The 14798-nt window shown below is 38.5% G+C and overlaps 1 protein-coding gene across 2 annotated transcripts in view; it reads left to right on the forward strand.

Moving 5' to 3' along the window:
• SLC30A10 (solute carrier family 30 member 10) overlaps window positions 1–14798 on the forward strand; it is a 46806-nt gene that overhangs the window by 26468 nt on the left and 5540 nt on the right. For both annotated transcript variants that reach the window (XM_059905678.1, XM_059905669.1), the window contains exons 2-3: window positions 669–746; window positions 6988–7227. In XM_059905678.1, the coding sequence (XP_059761661.1) occupies window positions 669–746; window positions 6988–7227 (318 nt within the window). The remainder of the gene's footprint in view (window positions 1–668; window positions 747–6987; window positions 7228–14798) is intronic.

Consider the following 14798-nt stretch of genomic DNA (forward strand, 5'->3'; position numbering starts at 1 on the left):
CCGCGTTGCCCTTCCCTCCCCCGCGCACCCGGTCCCTTCCTCCTCGCCCCACGCCCTCTTTTTACCTGTCTGCTTTTAAAAAAACAAAACAAAAAAACAAAAAAAAAACCACAACTATTTCCTCTGCCGGCCGGCTTTAAGTCTGTGCCGCTAACTGAACGTATTCCCCCGTTTCTTTTCTTTTTCCTCCTGGGTCCTCGGGCCCCCTTTGCTTCTTTTCCCCTCCCCCTATTCTCTTTGTATGGGAGTATTGATCCTCTTGGAAATCAGTTATTATTATTGGGCAACAGATAGCACTCCCCACCCCTCCCTCCTCCATTGGATACTATCTGCACTTTGTTTTTCTCCCTCCCCCTTTGCCCATCCTTCTGTCCCCCTGGGAGTTATGGGTTTGGGGTTGGGGGTGGATGGATTCCCACTGCCTCTTTGTTTGTTTGTTTGTTTGTTTGAACTTGAATGAAAGTGTGAAGGAAGTCCAAAGGTGAATCACAAGGCTGATTTAAAGGCCAAAATGTGCTACTCTGCTGTGTGTTTGGAGAGGTGGTGGTGGTGGTGGGGGAGCTGATGAGGTAGTGGGCTTTGAAAATAACAAAACGCTTTTTTGAGTCCATTGGTTCTTTTTGTTTGTAGAACTTATACACAACACAAGGTTTCTTCTTTGAATGCAGGTGATTCCCTGACTACGCAGAATGAACCAGAAGAGACTATGAAAAAGGAGAAGAAGTCCGAAGCCCTGAATATCAGAGGTAGGATTGACTTGGGGTCAAGCTGAAATCCTTTTCAGTGTTACACATATGGACTAGGCTGGACTCTTCATTTCTGTTTGCCTTTTCATAGGTGTGTTAGAAAGTAGGCTGGTTACATGCAGAGACTATTACCTAGGTCTCTTGCCCAATCACAGCATCGATTCTGGGGGAGACAGAGTTGCTAATGATTTATCCTTGCTCCACTTAGGCCCATGCTCACGCTGCCTGCTCCAGAGTCTCACGGATCCCTGGCATACTACCGCTTGATTTTGCCCGCCCGTGGATATTGCTAACATAAAATGCAGCCTGTTTGAATTGGATATCATTTTGATAAAGGTTGGAAGAGCGTAGGTGGGATCTATCCAAGGTTATGCCCCAAGTGACCTTGCTGACTGACCCGCATTGCCTCACTTATTTTGGCCAGAAAACTGCTCCTGAGATGGTCTGTTGGTTCAGTTGAGTCTCCACCTCAAGGTCCAAAGAGGGGGGTTCTGGGGAGACAGAGGAAGGCACATCCCTTGCATCCCTCCTACCATACGCTCAAGGTCACAAACCCAGGGCAAAGTTTAGCCCTGGGAGTTCAAAAGTGGGTTTCTCACCAGACACCAACATGGTACACTACATCTCCCCTTTCCAACTTCTTGGGCACAGATTTTGCTTCAGAGTGATTCAAGAAAGCCCAATTCCCAATCTGATGGAGAATTTCAACAGAAGTTATGCAGCCCTTTACCTTTAGATGGTGTGAGGAAGCCTGAAGTGGGGCTTAGAGGTAAACAATACAAAGAAAAACAAATAATGCAGGAAACGCCTTCATTGCTGAGAGTCTCACATCTGTTTTACAAAGTGATACCCAGAATGAATCTGGAGGGAAAATCAGAAAAGAACAACAGCAGCACATGAGCTCCTAAAAATTTCTAAATGAATTAGTTAAAAAAATTTAACTGCAACAGGGGAATTCCTAAAAAACATGGTGGTGAATCTTTTTGGAAAGAGCATCTGTGATGAAAACTCATAATCCTTTAGTTTATCCTTTTATTTAGGTTCAGTTTAAATATAAATATATATATATAGTATATATATTATTACTATGTATTACATATATAATATATATTAATAACATATATATTCTATATATATATATTTAATGGGTTTTTAAGATGGAGTTCACCATCATAGCACTTTACCTTTTCAAAGCACATTCTGTTTTTTATTCTTTCTTTAATTGAGATATTATTGGCATATAACACTAGTTTCAGGTGTACAACATAATGATTCGATCTTTGTATGTATTGTGAAATGATCACCACAGTATAAATATAAATACGTGAATAACAGTGTCTGGTTAACATCCATCATTATGCACAGTAACAATTTATTTTTTCTCATAATGAGAACTTTTAAGATCTATTCTCTTGGCAACTTTCAAATATATGGTACAGTATTATTATTTTTACCTTATTTTATTTATTATTATTTTTTAACACACATTTATTGGAGTATAATTGCTTTACAATGGTGTGTTAGTTTCTGCTTTATAACAAAGTGAATCAGCTATACATATACATATATCCCCATATCTCTTCCCTCTTGCGTCTCCCTCCCACCCTCCCTATCCCACCCCTCTAGGTGGTCACAGAGCACCGAGCTGATCTCCCTGTGCTATGCGGCTGCTTCCCACTAGCTATCGGTTTTACATTTGGTAGTGTATATATGTCCATGCCACTCTCTCACTTTGTCCCAGCTTCCCCCTCCGCACCCGGTGTCCTCAAGTCCATTCTCTACGTCTGCGTCTTTATTCCTGCCCTGCCACTAGGTTCATCATTATAGTCACCCTGACTTACGTGGCATCTCCATGACTTATTTATCTTATAACTGGAAGTTTGTACCTTTTGACTCCATTCATCCATTTTGCCCACCCCTCCGCCACCTCTGTCAACCACCAATCTGTTCTCTGTATCTGAGCTTGCTTTGTTTTTTTTTTTTTTTAAGATGCCACATACAAGTGAGCTTGTTGATTCTGTTGCTCAAGGAGACGTTTGTCCAGGTGCAAGCACTGCAGCAAAGGGTCCCAGGTCCCAGGTCCCAGCCTGTCTCACCACCATTTAAGACACACATATAGTGGGGTGAGGAGGGCTTAGGCAGGCAGATCTGGTTTGAGTTCTGTCTCTGCCTTCCACTAGCTATGTGACCTTGGGCAAGTAACGTTCCCTCTTTGACCTTCAGTTTCCTTATCTACATGAGGGAGATAATAGCAGTGCCGATATCTCTGTGTTGTTGTGAGAGATACATGGCTGATGGGAACAGCACAGAGGATTCGCTTAATGAATCGCCTTCCCATCAGTTCTGTGCACTTACTTCTCAGTGGGTTTTCAGACGTTGTTTCACGTCCTCTTTTTTTTTTTTTAATTTCTACATTTTATTTTTATTATGAATTATATATGCATAATAAGTGACTCAAATTTCAGCTAGACATAACAAAATAAAACATCTTTTGACTAGCATGATAATAAGACATTATCCCTGAAAGTCTTTGAGATGGCAACATGCAACACAAATGTATTCAAGATAGCTGAGTCACTAACAAGTTTCAGAGCTACAGATTAGGTCACATCAATTTCCAAGCGTTCTACTGACTCTGTTATTCTATGATCCTGACAGTCAATAGCAAAAAGCAAATCACTGCAGTATTTCAACAGTTTATCCTGCCATACACACATACACACACACAGATACACACACACACACACGCGCGTACACACACACACACCGGCTATGTTTTCGTTAGATTTTTTTTTTTTTTTTGTATTTCCTTCAAGACTTCTTTTATTTATTTATTTATTTATTTATTTATTTATTTATTTATTTATATTTTTGACTGTGTTGGGTCTTCGTTTCTGTGCGAGGGCTTTCTCTGGTTGCGGCAAGCGGGGGCCACTCTTCATCACGGTGCGCGGGCCTCTCACTGTCACGGCCTCTCTTGTTGCGGAGCACAGGCTCCAGACGCGCAGGCTCAGTAGTTGTGGCTCACGGGCCTAGCTGCTCCGCGGCACGTGGGATCTTCCCAGACCAGGGCTCGGACCCGTGTCCCCTGCATTGGCAGGCAGATTCTCAACCACTGCGCCACCAGGGAAGACCCCTTCGTTAGATTTTTATACACATTTTTTTCTAATATCACGTTCTCTTCAGAACTAGCCTCTTTGAGAAGTGAGGCAGATGTTATCCTTATTCCCATTTCACCAGTGAGAATCTTGCTTCTCAGAGAGGTTGACTTTCACAAGATCCATGACTCACAGAGACTGTCAGGCCTGTGACTCTAAATGTAGCGCACCCGTCTCCCACGTTGCCTGACAAGCACATCCTCTTCTGCAGCCTCCTTTGAGTTCTCTGCTTGGAACACCTTTTCTCTGAGTTTCTCTGCCTGGGACTATTGCCTTTTGAAGTCTGTTTCCTCTTCAGAGTCTTGCACATCTCTCGAGAAGCCTTTCTTGAGATTTCTCATCACAGGGAATAATCCTCCGTCTGGAAGTTACTGACGCACTTATCCAGAATCCTGCCAGTGGACTGAGGTCCCCAGAAGATAATGACCATCTTTGCACGGGAGGCCAGAAAACACACAGCAATATCTCAGGAATTTAGTGAAATGAAGCTGTAAGCAGTTTTTCAGACTGAAGGTCACGATAGTTTGGGTTGTAAAATTAGTTTAGTAGAGTATGATCAGCATTTTGAAAACTAACTAGAATTGAATGAAATAGAATAGAAAATAGTAATAAATCCCGTGTAAGGATAGGTTTTGTTTTTTCAAGAAACATTTGTTTCAGTGTGTGTTTGTGCCTGGGCTAGGATGCAAAATAAGATTCTTACTGTGGATTATGTGAAAAATAAGTCTGAACACTCTTTTATATAATTCTTAGGGGCCAGTAATGAGATTTCTCAGAAGGAGAACCTGAAACTGGAATTTAGGACTTAGATGGGGCAGGATGCACAACGGTTCTCTAGTCATACTATGGAGATTTATATCCCCACACACTTTCTAGCTGTGTGCTCTTGGATAAGTTACTAAGCTACTCTGTGCCTCAGTTTCCTCATTTGTAGAGTGGAGAGAGTAACCACTTTAGAGAGTCCTTAAGAGGACTTAATGTGTAAATACATGCAACATACTTACAACAATGTCTGGTGCATATATGTTAGCTAGCATTACAGTTATTATAATTAAGTAAAAGGCAGAAGGTAATCTATGTCGTGGAGTTATGACTGATGAACCAGAAAATAGTTTTTTATTGAGTGCCTAGATTGTATGCCTCCAGTGCTAAAATACAAACGAAGGAAATGCAGGGTACGACCCTCACCTTCATGTTACTTACAGTCTAATGGAGGAAACGAGGCTGACATCCATGAAAAAGAGAATAACAGATGGTCTCAGGCAGTGAAAATGATGTCGAGTGCATATAGGAAATATTTGGTCTTCATAGTTTTATGGTAGTATTTTGTACTGTCCTGGAGAAGGTTAAAGCTTTGATCTTCAGTTCCTCCTGGAGAAACAAGCCGTAGAGACCAACTCTTGGGAGCATTTTGAGTTTCTCTTTGTGGCTGAGGACAGGGACTGGGGAGTAAGAAGCTCCCGTAGGGGTGGGGTGGGAAGAAGGGGGCACAGAATTTAAAAATGGGACTACTTAATGTATTTATTGAATCGGGACCCTATTACCATAAGTAAACACTCAGCCAGAAGGAGATGTGCGGATTCTTTTTATTCTTGTAATTTTTTGGTGGCGGGGGGAGGTTGCCACAAACTACATTTAGTGTGTTTACAAAATGCCATTCGACCTATGATGCTACTCAGAATCTTAGAAGCGCTGCCAGGAGGAAGTAGCCTCTTCTAAGTGAAACTGTTCAGTTGCAGCCATGAGTGAGTTGTTAGTATTTTAGATGATTATTAATTCCACTGAGTGAATCTGGGATACATGGAGGGACAAAGCAGATCTTTCTTAATCCATATACTTTCTTCTAGAGCAGCGCTTTGAAAACTTTTATGTGCATTTCAGTCACCTGGGGATCTTATTAAAATGCAGAATCGATTCAATAGATTGGAGGTGGGGCCTGAGATTCTGCCTTTCTCAGAAGCTTCTAGGTGATGTTGGTGCTTCTGGTCTGCAAACCATACTTTGGAAAGAAAGATTCTGATGTTGCTTTCTGTAAAAAAAAAAAAAAAACTTTGTGTTTATACTTTATAATCCTAATAAATCTCCACCCCATTCACTAAATCCCAGTTCAGTCTATGTCCAACAAACAATTGGACACTTAGATCTTCTTTAGAATTACACGCTTTCTGTATCATAACCGAAAACTTTCCAAGTGGTTCCCTTAAGTAAAGGCATCCACAATTTTTGTTATTATCTGTAGAATTTAAATGTTATTTTATTGTTACAAAGGGCTCTTTGTTTAGTGAGAATGTTGCTGGACACTGTGGTGGACCTCTTAAACCAAAGGCAGTTTAAGTGACCACAGGCTAAGTGAGAAGTAAGTAAATGCATTTAGGGAAGGGGAAAATGGATCAAGGTAGAGGGAAGACAAAGAATAAATAAATAAATAAATAAAAATATTACATTTATCCTGTAACAAAGCATAATGGAAAGGAATATGACAAAGAATATGTATACCTGAATCACTTTGCTGTACACCAGAAACTAACACAACTTTGTAAATCAACTATACTTCAATTAGGAAGAAAAAGTTTGGGAATTCCCTGGTGGTCCAGTGGATAAGACTCTGTGGTTTTACTGCCGTGGGCCTGGGTTCGATCCCTGGTTGGGGAACTAAGATCCCACAAACCACGTGGCACGGCACACCCCCCCCCCCAAAAAAAAAAGAAATTGTTTAAAACAATTTAAATCAAAGACACCTGTCTGAAAGAAAAAGAAACCATTTGCATAGCGTCTGTTTAAGGCTTGGTGCCCTCTGATGGGTGGTAGGTGGCAGCAATGTGGCACCTTGAACTGGCACAGTCCCTCTTCCCACAGGTGTCTGCAGCTCAGAATCTTCCTAGGCTGTTCCAGGTTCTCTGGGTCCTGGGATGGTGACCTGAGGTTTTGTTTTCTGTGCAGCAGTGGCCATTGTTTTTTACTTTCGAATCCAGCCTGCTGTTCTAACTGAACAGAGAACAAATAGCAACAGGTATTCATAGACTTGGGAAGCCAAGTCAGTGAGTGTCACGTGGGCTTTATTGGTCTTTCTTTCTTCCCCGCAGGGGTACTTTTACATGTGATGGGAGATGCCCTGGGGTCGGTGGTTGTGGTGATTACAGCCATCATATTCTATGTGCTTCCCCTGAAACATGAGGACCCATGTAACTGGCAGTGCTACATTGACCCCAGCCTGACTGTCATCATGGTCATCATCATTTTGTCATCTGCCTTCCCACTCATCAAGGAGACTGCTGCCATTCTGCTGCAGATGGTCCCCAAAAGTGTCAACATGGAAGAGCTGAGTAAGTCATGCAATTCTTATCTCGAACCACTGCCCAGTGAATCTTCTTCAGGCCAAAGGGCCAGCATTATTTCAGAGCAGTGTTTGATTTATGTATCCTGAAATACTTTAAATCACAAAGCAATAGAGACATCCTCACATGTTTTGTAGATGACTGCTGCTACTAAAATGACTCGCAGCTCCGAGAACCAAAGGTCCCTTTTAGCCCATCATTCTCTGACTCTACTGCAAATTTTTAAGAATGTGTTGCTTGGACAATACCTATTCCTGGGCTATTTATTTACCTTCATGTCAGAGATTTATTCTAACTCAGATAAGGCCTCTCTGCCCAGGACTTGATTTTTATTTCCCCTATTCTGAAAACATGAGTCATTCCTTCCTATTCTAGATCCTACTTTTTAGTTAACTGATTTTTGTGGGCACGCAAGTCACCGTGTGTCCTATGACACAGTAAAATGGACCATATTTAAATTCACTCATTCAGTAGTGGAATCTGTTTCTTTGCTTTGCTCAAATAGAAGGTCAAACTCTCACTTGAGTTTATGTGCATCTGAGGATATAACATTTTTATAGACTTTATAGAATGTCTGAATGGGAACTCTCCAGATGTTGGTGAGAAACTGAATGTGCAATTTTAGTTCTAGTGTTTCTAAATGGAGATGAAGTTTTTATAGGAAAAAAATTTTTTTCATGAATATTTGCTATTATTCTATCTATCATTACTTCATCAGTGAGCCAGTAAACATGAACTATAGCCCAGGCCCACTATGCAGCTGAAAGTCGGAAGACCTTATTTCATGACAAATAGCTGAAATTAGATTTGATGGGCCTTAATATATTGAACAGCCATGGCTAGCCTTTCCTCCTACAGGCATGATTTACAGTGTGACTGTCCTGAATGCCTACTCTTTGCCCAATGCTGCAGGCAGAGGATGACAGAGGTAAAAGAGGCTCCAAGGAGCAGATATACAGCATCATTTTCCTCCAGGGGCTTGTTTGCCAATGGAAAAAACAAAATAAGCATATACAAAGCAATTTATGATATATATTGGCTTATATTGCCTTTTAACAAAGTAATATATATATATTGAAAAGCAGATATTAAAAAAATTAGATTGTAATAATGATAGCAACACTTTTATGATACTTATTACATGCTAGGTAATATTGGCCAAGTGCTTTACTTATATTAGCTCATTTTAATCCTTAAAATAAACTTATGAGGTGCTGTCATTATCATTCCTAATTTACACATAAGGAAACCAAGGCACAGAGGGACTGAGTAAATTTTACAAGGTCATGCAGGTAGTAAATGATTAACTGGGATTCAAACTCTAGGTGGCTACACGTTGTTCATAATCACTGTTCAATACCATCTTTCTAAATACATACTAATTTTAGAAAGTATGGAAAATATAGAAGAGCCTAAATAAGAAAATAGAAATCTCTCATAATCCTACGACCCAGAAATTACCACTCTTAATATTTTTGTGTCAGTCATTCAATAAAACAAGACTTAATCTACCTAAAAAAATCATTTTTGTGTGTATATATATACATGTTTCATTTTTTAAAAAAAGGAAAGATAAGCAAAATAAGAAGACAGAGAAATACGCAGCAGATGAAGGAGCTAAAAACCCACCAGATCAAACAAATGAAGAGGAAATAGGCAGTCTACCTGAAAAAGAATTCAGAGTAATGATAGGAAAGATATCCAAAATCTTGGAAATAGAATGGAGAAAATACAAGAAACATTTAACAAGGACCTAGAAGAACTAAAGAGCAAATAAACCATGATGAACAACACAGTAAATGAAATTAAAATTTCTCTAGAAGGAATCAATAGCAGAATAACTGAGGCAGAAGAACGGATAAGTGACCTGGAAGATAAAATAGTGGAAATAACTACCACAGAGCAGAATAAAGAAAAAAGAATGAAAAGAATTGAGGACAGTCTCAGAGACCTCTGGGACAACATTAAATGCACCAACATTCGAATTATAGGGGTCCCAGAAGAAGAAGAGAAAAAGAAAGGGACTGAGAAAATATTTGAAGAGATTATAGTTGAAAAATTCCCTAATATGGGAAAGGAAACAGTTAATCAAGTCCAGGAAGCACAGAGAGTTCCATACAGGATAAATCCAAGGAGAAACACACCAGGACACATATTAATCAAACTATCAAAAATTAAATAAAAAGAAAAAATATTAAAAGCAGCAAAGGAGAAGCAACAAATAACATAAAAGGGAATCCCCATAAGGTTAACAGCTGATTTTTCAGCAGAGCTCTGCAAGCCAGAAGGGAGTGCAGGACATATTTAAAGTGATGAAAGGGAAAAATCTACAACTAAGATTACTCTACCCAGCAAGGATCTCATTCGAATTCAACAGAGAAGTTAAAAGCTTTACAGTCAAGCAAAAGCTAAGAGAATTCACCACCACCAAACCAGCTTTACAACAAATGCTAAAGGAACTTCTCTAGGCAGGAAACACAGGAGAAGGAAAACACCTACAGTAACAAACCCAAAACAATTAAGAAAATGGTAATAGGAACACACATATCGATAACTACCTTAAATGTAAATGGATTAAATGTTCCAAACCAAAAGACATAGACTAGCTGAATGGATACAAAAACAAGACCCATATATATACTGTCTACAAGAGACCCACTTCAGACCAAGGGACACATACAGACTGAAAGTGTGGGGATGGAAAAAGATATTCCATGCAAATGGAAATCAAAAGAGAGCTGGATTAGCAGTTCTCATATCAGACAGAATAGACTTTAAAATAAAGACTATTACAAGAGACAAAGAAGGACACTACATAATGATCAAGGGATCAATCCAAGAAGAAGATATAACAATTGTAAATATTTATGCACCCAACATACGAGCACCTCAATACATACGGCAAATGCTAAGAGCCATAAAAGGGGAAATTGACAGTTACACAATCATAGTAGGGGACACCCCACTTTCACCAATGGACAGATCCTCCAAATGAAAATAAATAAGGGAACACAAGCTGTAAATGACACATTAAACAAGATGGACTTAATTGATATTTATAGGACCTTCCATCCAAAAAGAACAGAATACACTTTCTTGTCAAGTGCTCATGGAACATTCTCCAGGATAGATCATATCTTGGGTTACAAATCAAGCCTTGGTAAACTTAAAAAAATTGAAATCGTATCAAGTAACTTTTCTGACCACAATGCTATGAGACTAGATATCAATAACAGGAAAAAAACTGTAAAAAATACAAACACATGGAGGCTAAACAATACACTACTAAATAACCAAGAGATCACTGAAGAAATCAAAGAGTAAATCAAAAAATACCTAGAAACAAATGAGAATGAAAACACGATGACCCAAAACCTATGGGATGCAGCAAAAGCAGTTCTAAGAGGGAAGTTTATAGCAATACAATCCTACCTCAAGAAACAAGAAAAAATCTCAAACAACCTAACCTTACACCTAAAGCAATTAGAGAAAGAAGAACAAAAATCTCCAAAGTTAGCAGAAGGAAAGAAATAATAAAGATCAGATCAGAAATAAATGAAAAAGAAATGAAGGAAACAATAGCAAAGATCAATAAAACTAAATAAAAACTAAATAATAAAACCTTTTTCAGGTTCTTTGAAAAGATAAACAAAACTGATAAACCATTAGTGAGACCCATCAAGAAAAAAGAGGAGAAGACTCAAATCAACAGAATTAGAAATGAAAAAGGAGAAGTAACAACTGACACTGCAGAAATACAAAGGATCATGAGAGATTACTACAAGCAACTCTATGCCAATAGAATGGACAACCTGGAAGAAATGGACAAATTCTTAGAAAAGCACAAACTTCTGAGACTGAATCAGGGAGAAATAGAAAATATAAACAGGCCAATCACAAGCACTGAAATTGAAACTGTGATTAAAAATCTTCCAACAAACAAAAGCCCAGGACCAGATGGCTTCACAGGGGAATTCTATCAAACATTTAGAGAAGAGCTAATGCCTATCCTTCTCAAACTCTTCCTAAGTATAGCAGAGGGAGGAACACTCACAAACTCATTCTATGAGGCCACCATCACCCCAATACCAAAACCAGACAAAGATGTCACAAAGAAAGAAAACTACAGGCCAATATCACTGATGAACATAGTTGCAAAAATCCTCAACGAAATACTAGCAAACAGAATCCAACAGCACATTAAAAGGATCATATACCATGACCAAGTGGAGTTTATCCCAGGAATGCAAGGATTCTTCAATATACTCAAATCAATCAATGTGATACACCATATTAACTTATTGAAGGAAAAAAACCATATGATCATCTCAGTAGGTGCAGCAAAAGCTTTCAACAAAATTCAACACCCATTTATGATAAAAACCCTGCAGAAAGTAGGCATACTAAGAGACCTCTGGGACAACATTAAACGCAACAACATTCGCATTATAGGGGTCCCAGAAGGAGAAGAGACAGAGAAAGGACCAGAGAAAATATTTGAAGAGATTATAGTCGAAAACTTCCCTAACATGGGAAAGGAAATAGCCACCCAAGTCCAGGAAGCGCAGAGAGTCCCATACAGGATAAACCCAAGGAGAAACACGCCGAGACACATAGTAATCAAAGTGGCAAAAATTAAAGACAAAGAAAAATTATTGAAAGCAGCAAGGGAAAAACGACAAATAACATACAAGGGAACTCCCATAAGGTTAACAGCTGATTTCTCAGCAGAAACTCTGCAAGCCAGAAGGGAGTGGCATGATATACTTAAAGTGATGAAAGGGAAGAACCTACAACCAAGATTACTCTACCCGGCAAGGATCTCATTTAGATTTGATGGAGAAATCAAAAGCTTTACAGACAAGCAAAAGCTAAGAGAATTCAGCACCACCAAACCAGCTCTACAACAAATGCTAAAGGAACTTCTCTAAGTGGGAAACACAAGAGAAGAAAAGGACCTACAAAAACAAACCCAAAACAATTAAGAAAATGGTCATAGGAACATACATATCGATAATTACCTTAAACGTGAATGGATTAAATGCCCCAACCAAAAGACATAGACTGGCTGAATGGATACAAAAACAAGACCCATATATATGCTGTCTACAAGAGACCCACTTTAGACCTAGGGACACATACAGACTGAAAGTGATGGGATGGAAAAAGATATTCCATGCAAATGGAAATCAAAAGAAAGCTGGAGTAGCTATACTCATATCAGATAAAATAGACTTTAAATTAAAGAATGTTACAAGAGACAAGGAAGGACACTACATAATGATCCAGGGATCAATCCAAGAAGAAGATATAACAATTATAAATATATATGCACCCAACATAGGAGCACCTCAATACATAAGGCAACTGCTAACAGCTATAAAAGAGGAAATCGACAGTAACACAATAATAGTGGGGGACTTTAACACCTCACTTACACCAATGGACAGATCATCCAAAATGAAAATAAATAAGGAAACAGAAGCTTTAAATGACACAATAGACCAGATAGATTTAATTGATATATATCGGACATTCCATCCAAAAACAGCAGATTACACGTTCTTCTCAAGTGCGCACGGAACATTCTCCAAGATAGATCACATCTTGGGTCACAAATCAAGCCTCAGTAAATTTAAGAAAATTGAAATCATATCAAGCATCTTTTCTGACCACAACGCTATGAGATTAGAAATGAATTACAGGGAAAAAAACGTAAAAAGGACAAACACATGGAGGCTAAACAATACGTTACTAAATAACCAAGAGATCACTGAAGAAATCAAAGAGGAAATCAAAAAATACCTAGAGACAAATGACAATGAAAACACGACGACCCAAAACCTATGGGATGCAGCAAAAGCAGTTCTAAGAGGGAAGTTTATAGCTATACAAGCCTACCTAAAGAAACAAGAAAAAGCTCAAGTAAACAATCTAACCTTACACTTAAAGAAACTAGAGAAAGAAGAACAAACAAAACCCAAAGTTAGCAGAAGGAAAGAAATCATAAAGATCAGAGCAGAAATAAATGAAATAGAAACAAAGAAAACAATAGCAAAGATCAATAAAACTAAAAGTTGGTTCTTTGAGAAGATAAACAAAATTGATAAGCCATTAGCCAGACTCATCAAGAAAAAGAGGGAGAGGACTCAAATCAATAAAATCAGAAATGAAAAAGGAGAAGTTACAACAGACACCGCAGAAATACAAAGCATCCTAAGAGACTACTACAAGCAACTTTATGCCAATAAAATGGACAACCTGGAAGAAATGGACAAATTCTTAGAAAGGTATAACCTTCCAAGACTGAACCAGGAAGAAATAGAAAATATGAACAGACCAATCACAAGTAATGAAATTGAAACTGTGATTAAAAATCTTCCAACAAACAAAAGTCCAGGACCAGATGGCTTCACAGGTGAATTCTATCAAACATTTAGAGAAGAGCTAACACCCATCCTTCTCAAACTCTTCCAAAAAATTGCAGAGGAAGGAACACTCCCAAACTCATTCTATGAGGCCACCATCACCCTGATACCAAAACCAGACAAAGACACTACAAAAAAAGAAAATTACAGACCAATATCACTGATGAATATAGATGCAAAAATCCTCAACAAAATACTAGCAAACAGAATCCAACAACACATTAAAAGGATCATACACCACGATCAAGTGGGATTTATCCCAGGGATGCAAGGATTCTTCAATATACGCAAATCAATCAATGTGATACACCATATTAACAAATTGAAGAATAAAAACCATATGATCATCTCAATAGATGCAGAAAAAGCTTTTGACAAAATTCAACACCCATTTCTGATAAAAACTCTCCAGAAAGTGGGCATAGAGGGAACCTACCTCAACATAATAAAGGCCATATATGACAAACCCACAGCAAACATCATTCTCAATGGTGAAAAACTGAAAGCATTTCCTCTAAGATCAGGAACGAGACAAGGATGTCCACTCTCACCACTATTATTCAACATAGTTCTGGAAGTCCTAGCCACGGCAATCAGAGAAGAAAAAGAAATAAAAGGAATACAAATTGGAAAAGAAGAAGTAAAACTGTCACTGTTTGCGGATGACATGATACTATACATAGAGAATCCTAAAACTGCCACCAGAAAACTGCTAGAGCTAATTAATGAATATGGTAAAGTTGCAGGATACAAAATGAATGCACAGAAATCTCTTGCATTCCTATACACTAATGATGAAAAATCTGAAAGAGAAATTATGGAAACACTCCCATTTACCATTGCAACAAAAAGAATAAAATACCTAGGAATAAACCTACCTAGGGAGACAAAAGACCTGTATGCAGAAAACTATAAGACACTGATGAAAGAAATTAAAGATGATACCAACAGATGGAGAGATATACCATGTTCTTGGATTGGAAGAATCAACATTGTGAAAATGAGTATACTACCCAAAGCAATCTACAGATTCAATGCAATCCCTATCAAATTACCAATGGCATTTTTTACGGAGCTAGAACAAATCATCTTAAAATTTGTATGGAGACACAAAAGACCCCGAATAGGCAA

This window comes from Balaenoptera ricei, chromosome 1 (genome assembly GCF_028023285.1).
Source record: "Balaenoptera ricei isolate mBalRic1 chromosome 1, mBalRic1.hap2, whole genome shotgun sequence".
In the NCBI taxonomy this organism is placed as follows: Eukaryota; Metazoa; Chordata; class Mammalia; order Artiodactyla; family Balaenopteridae; genus Balaenoptera; species Balaenoptera ricei.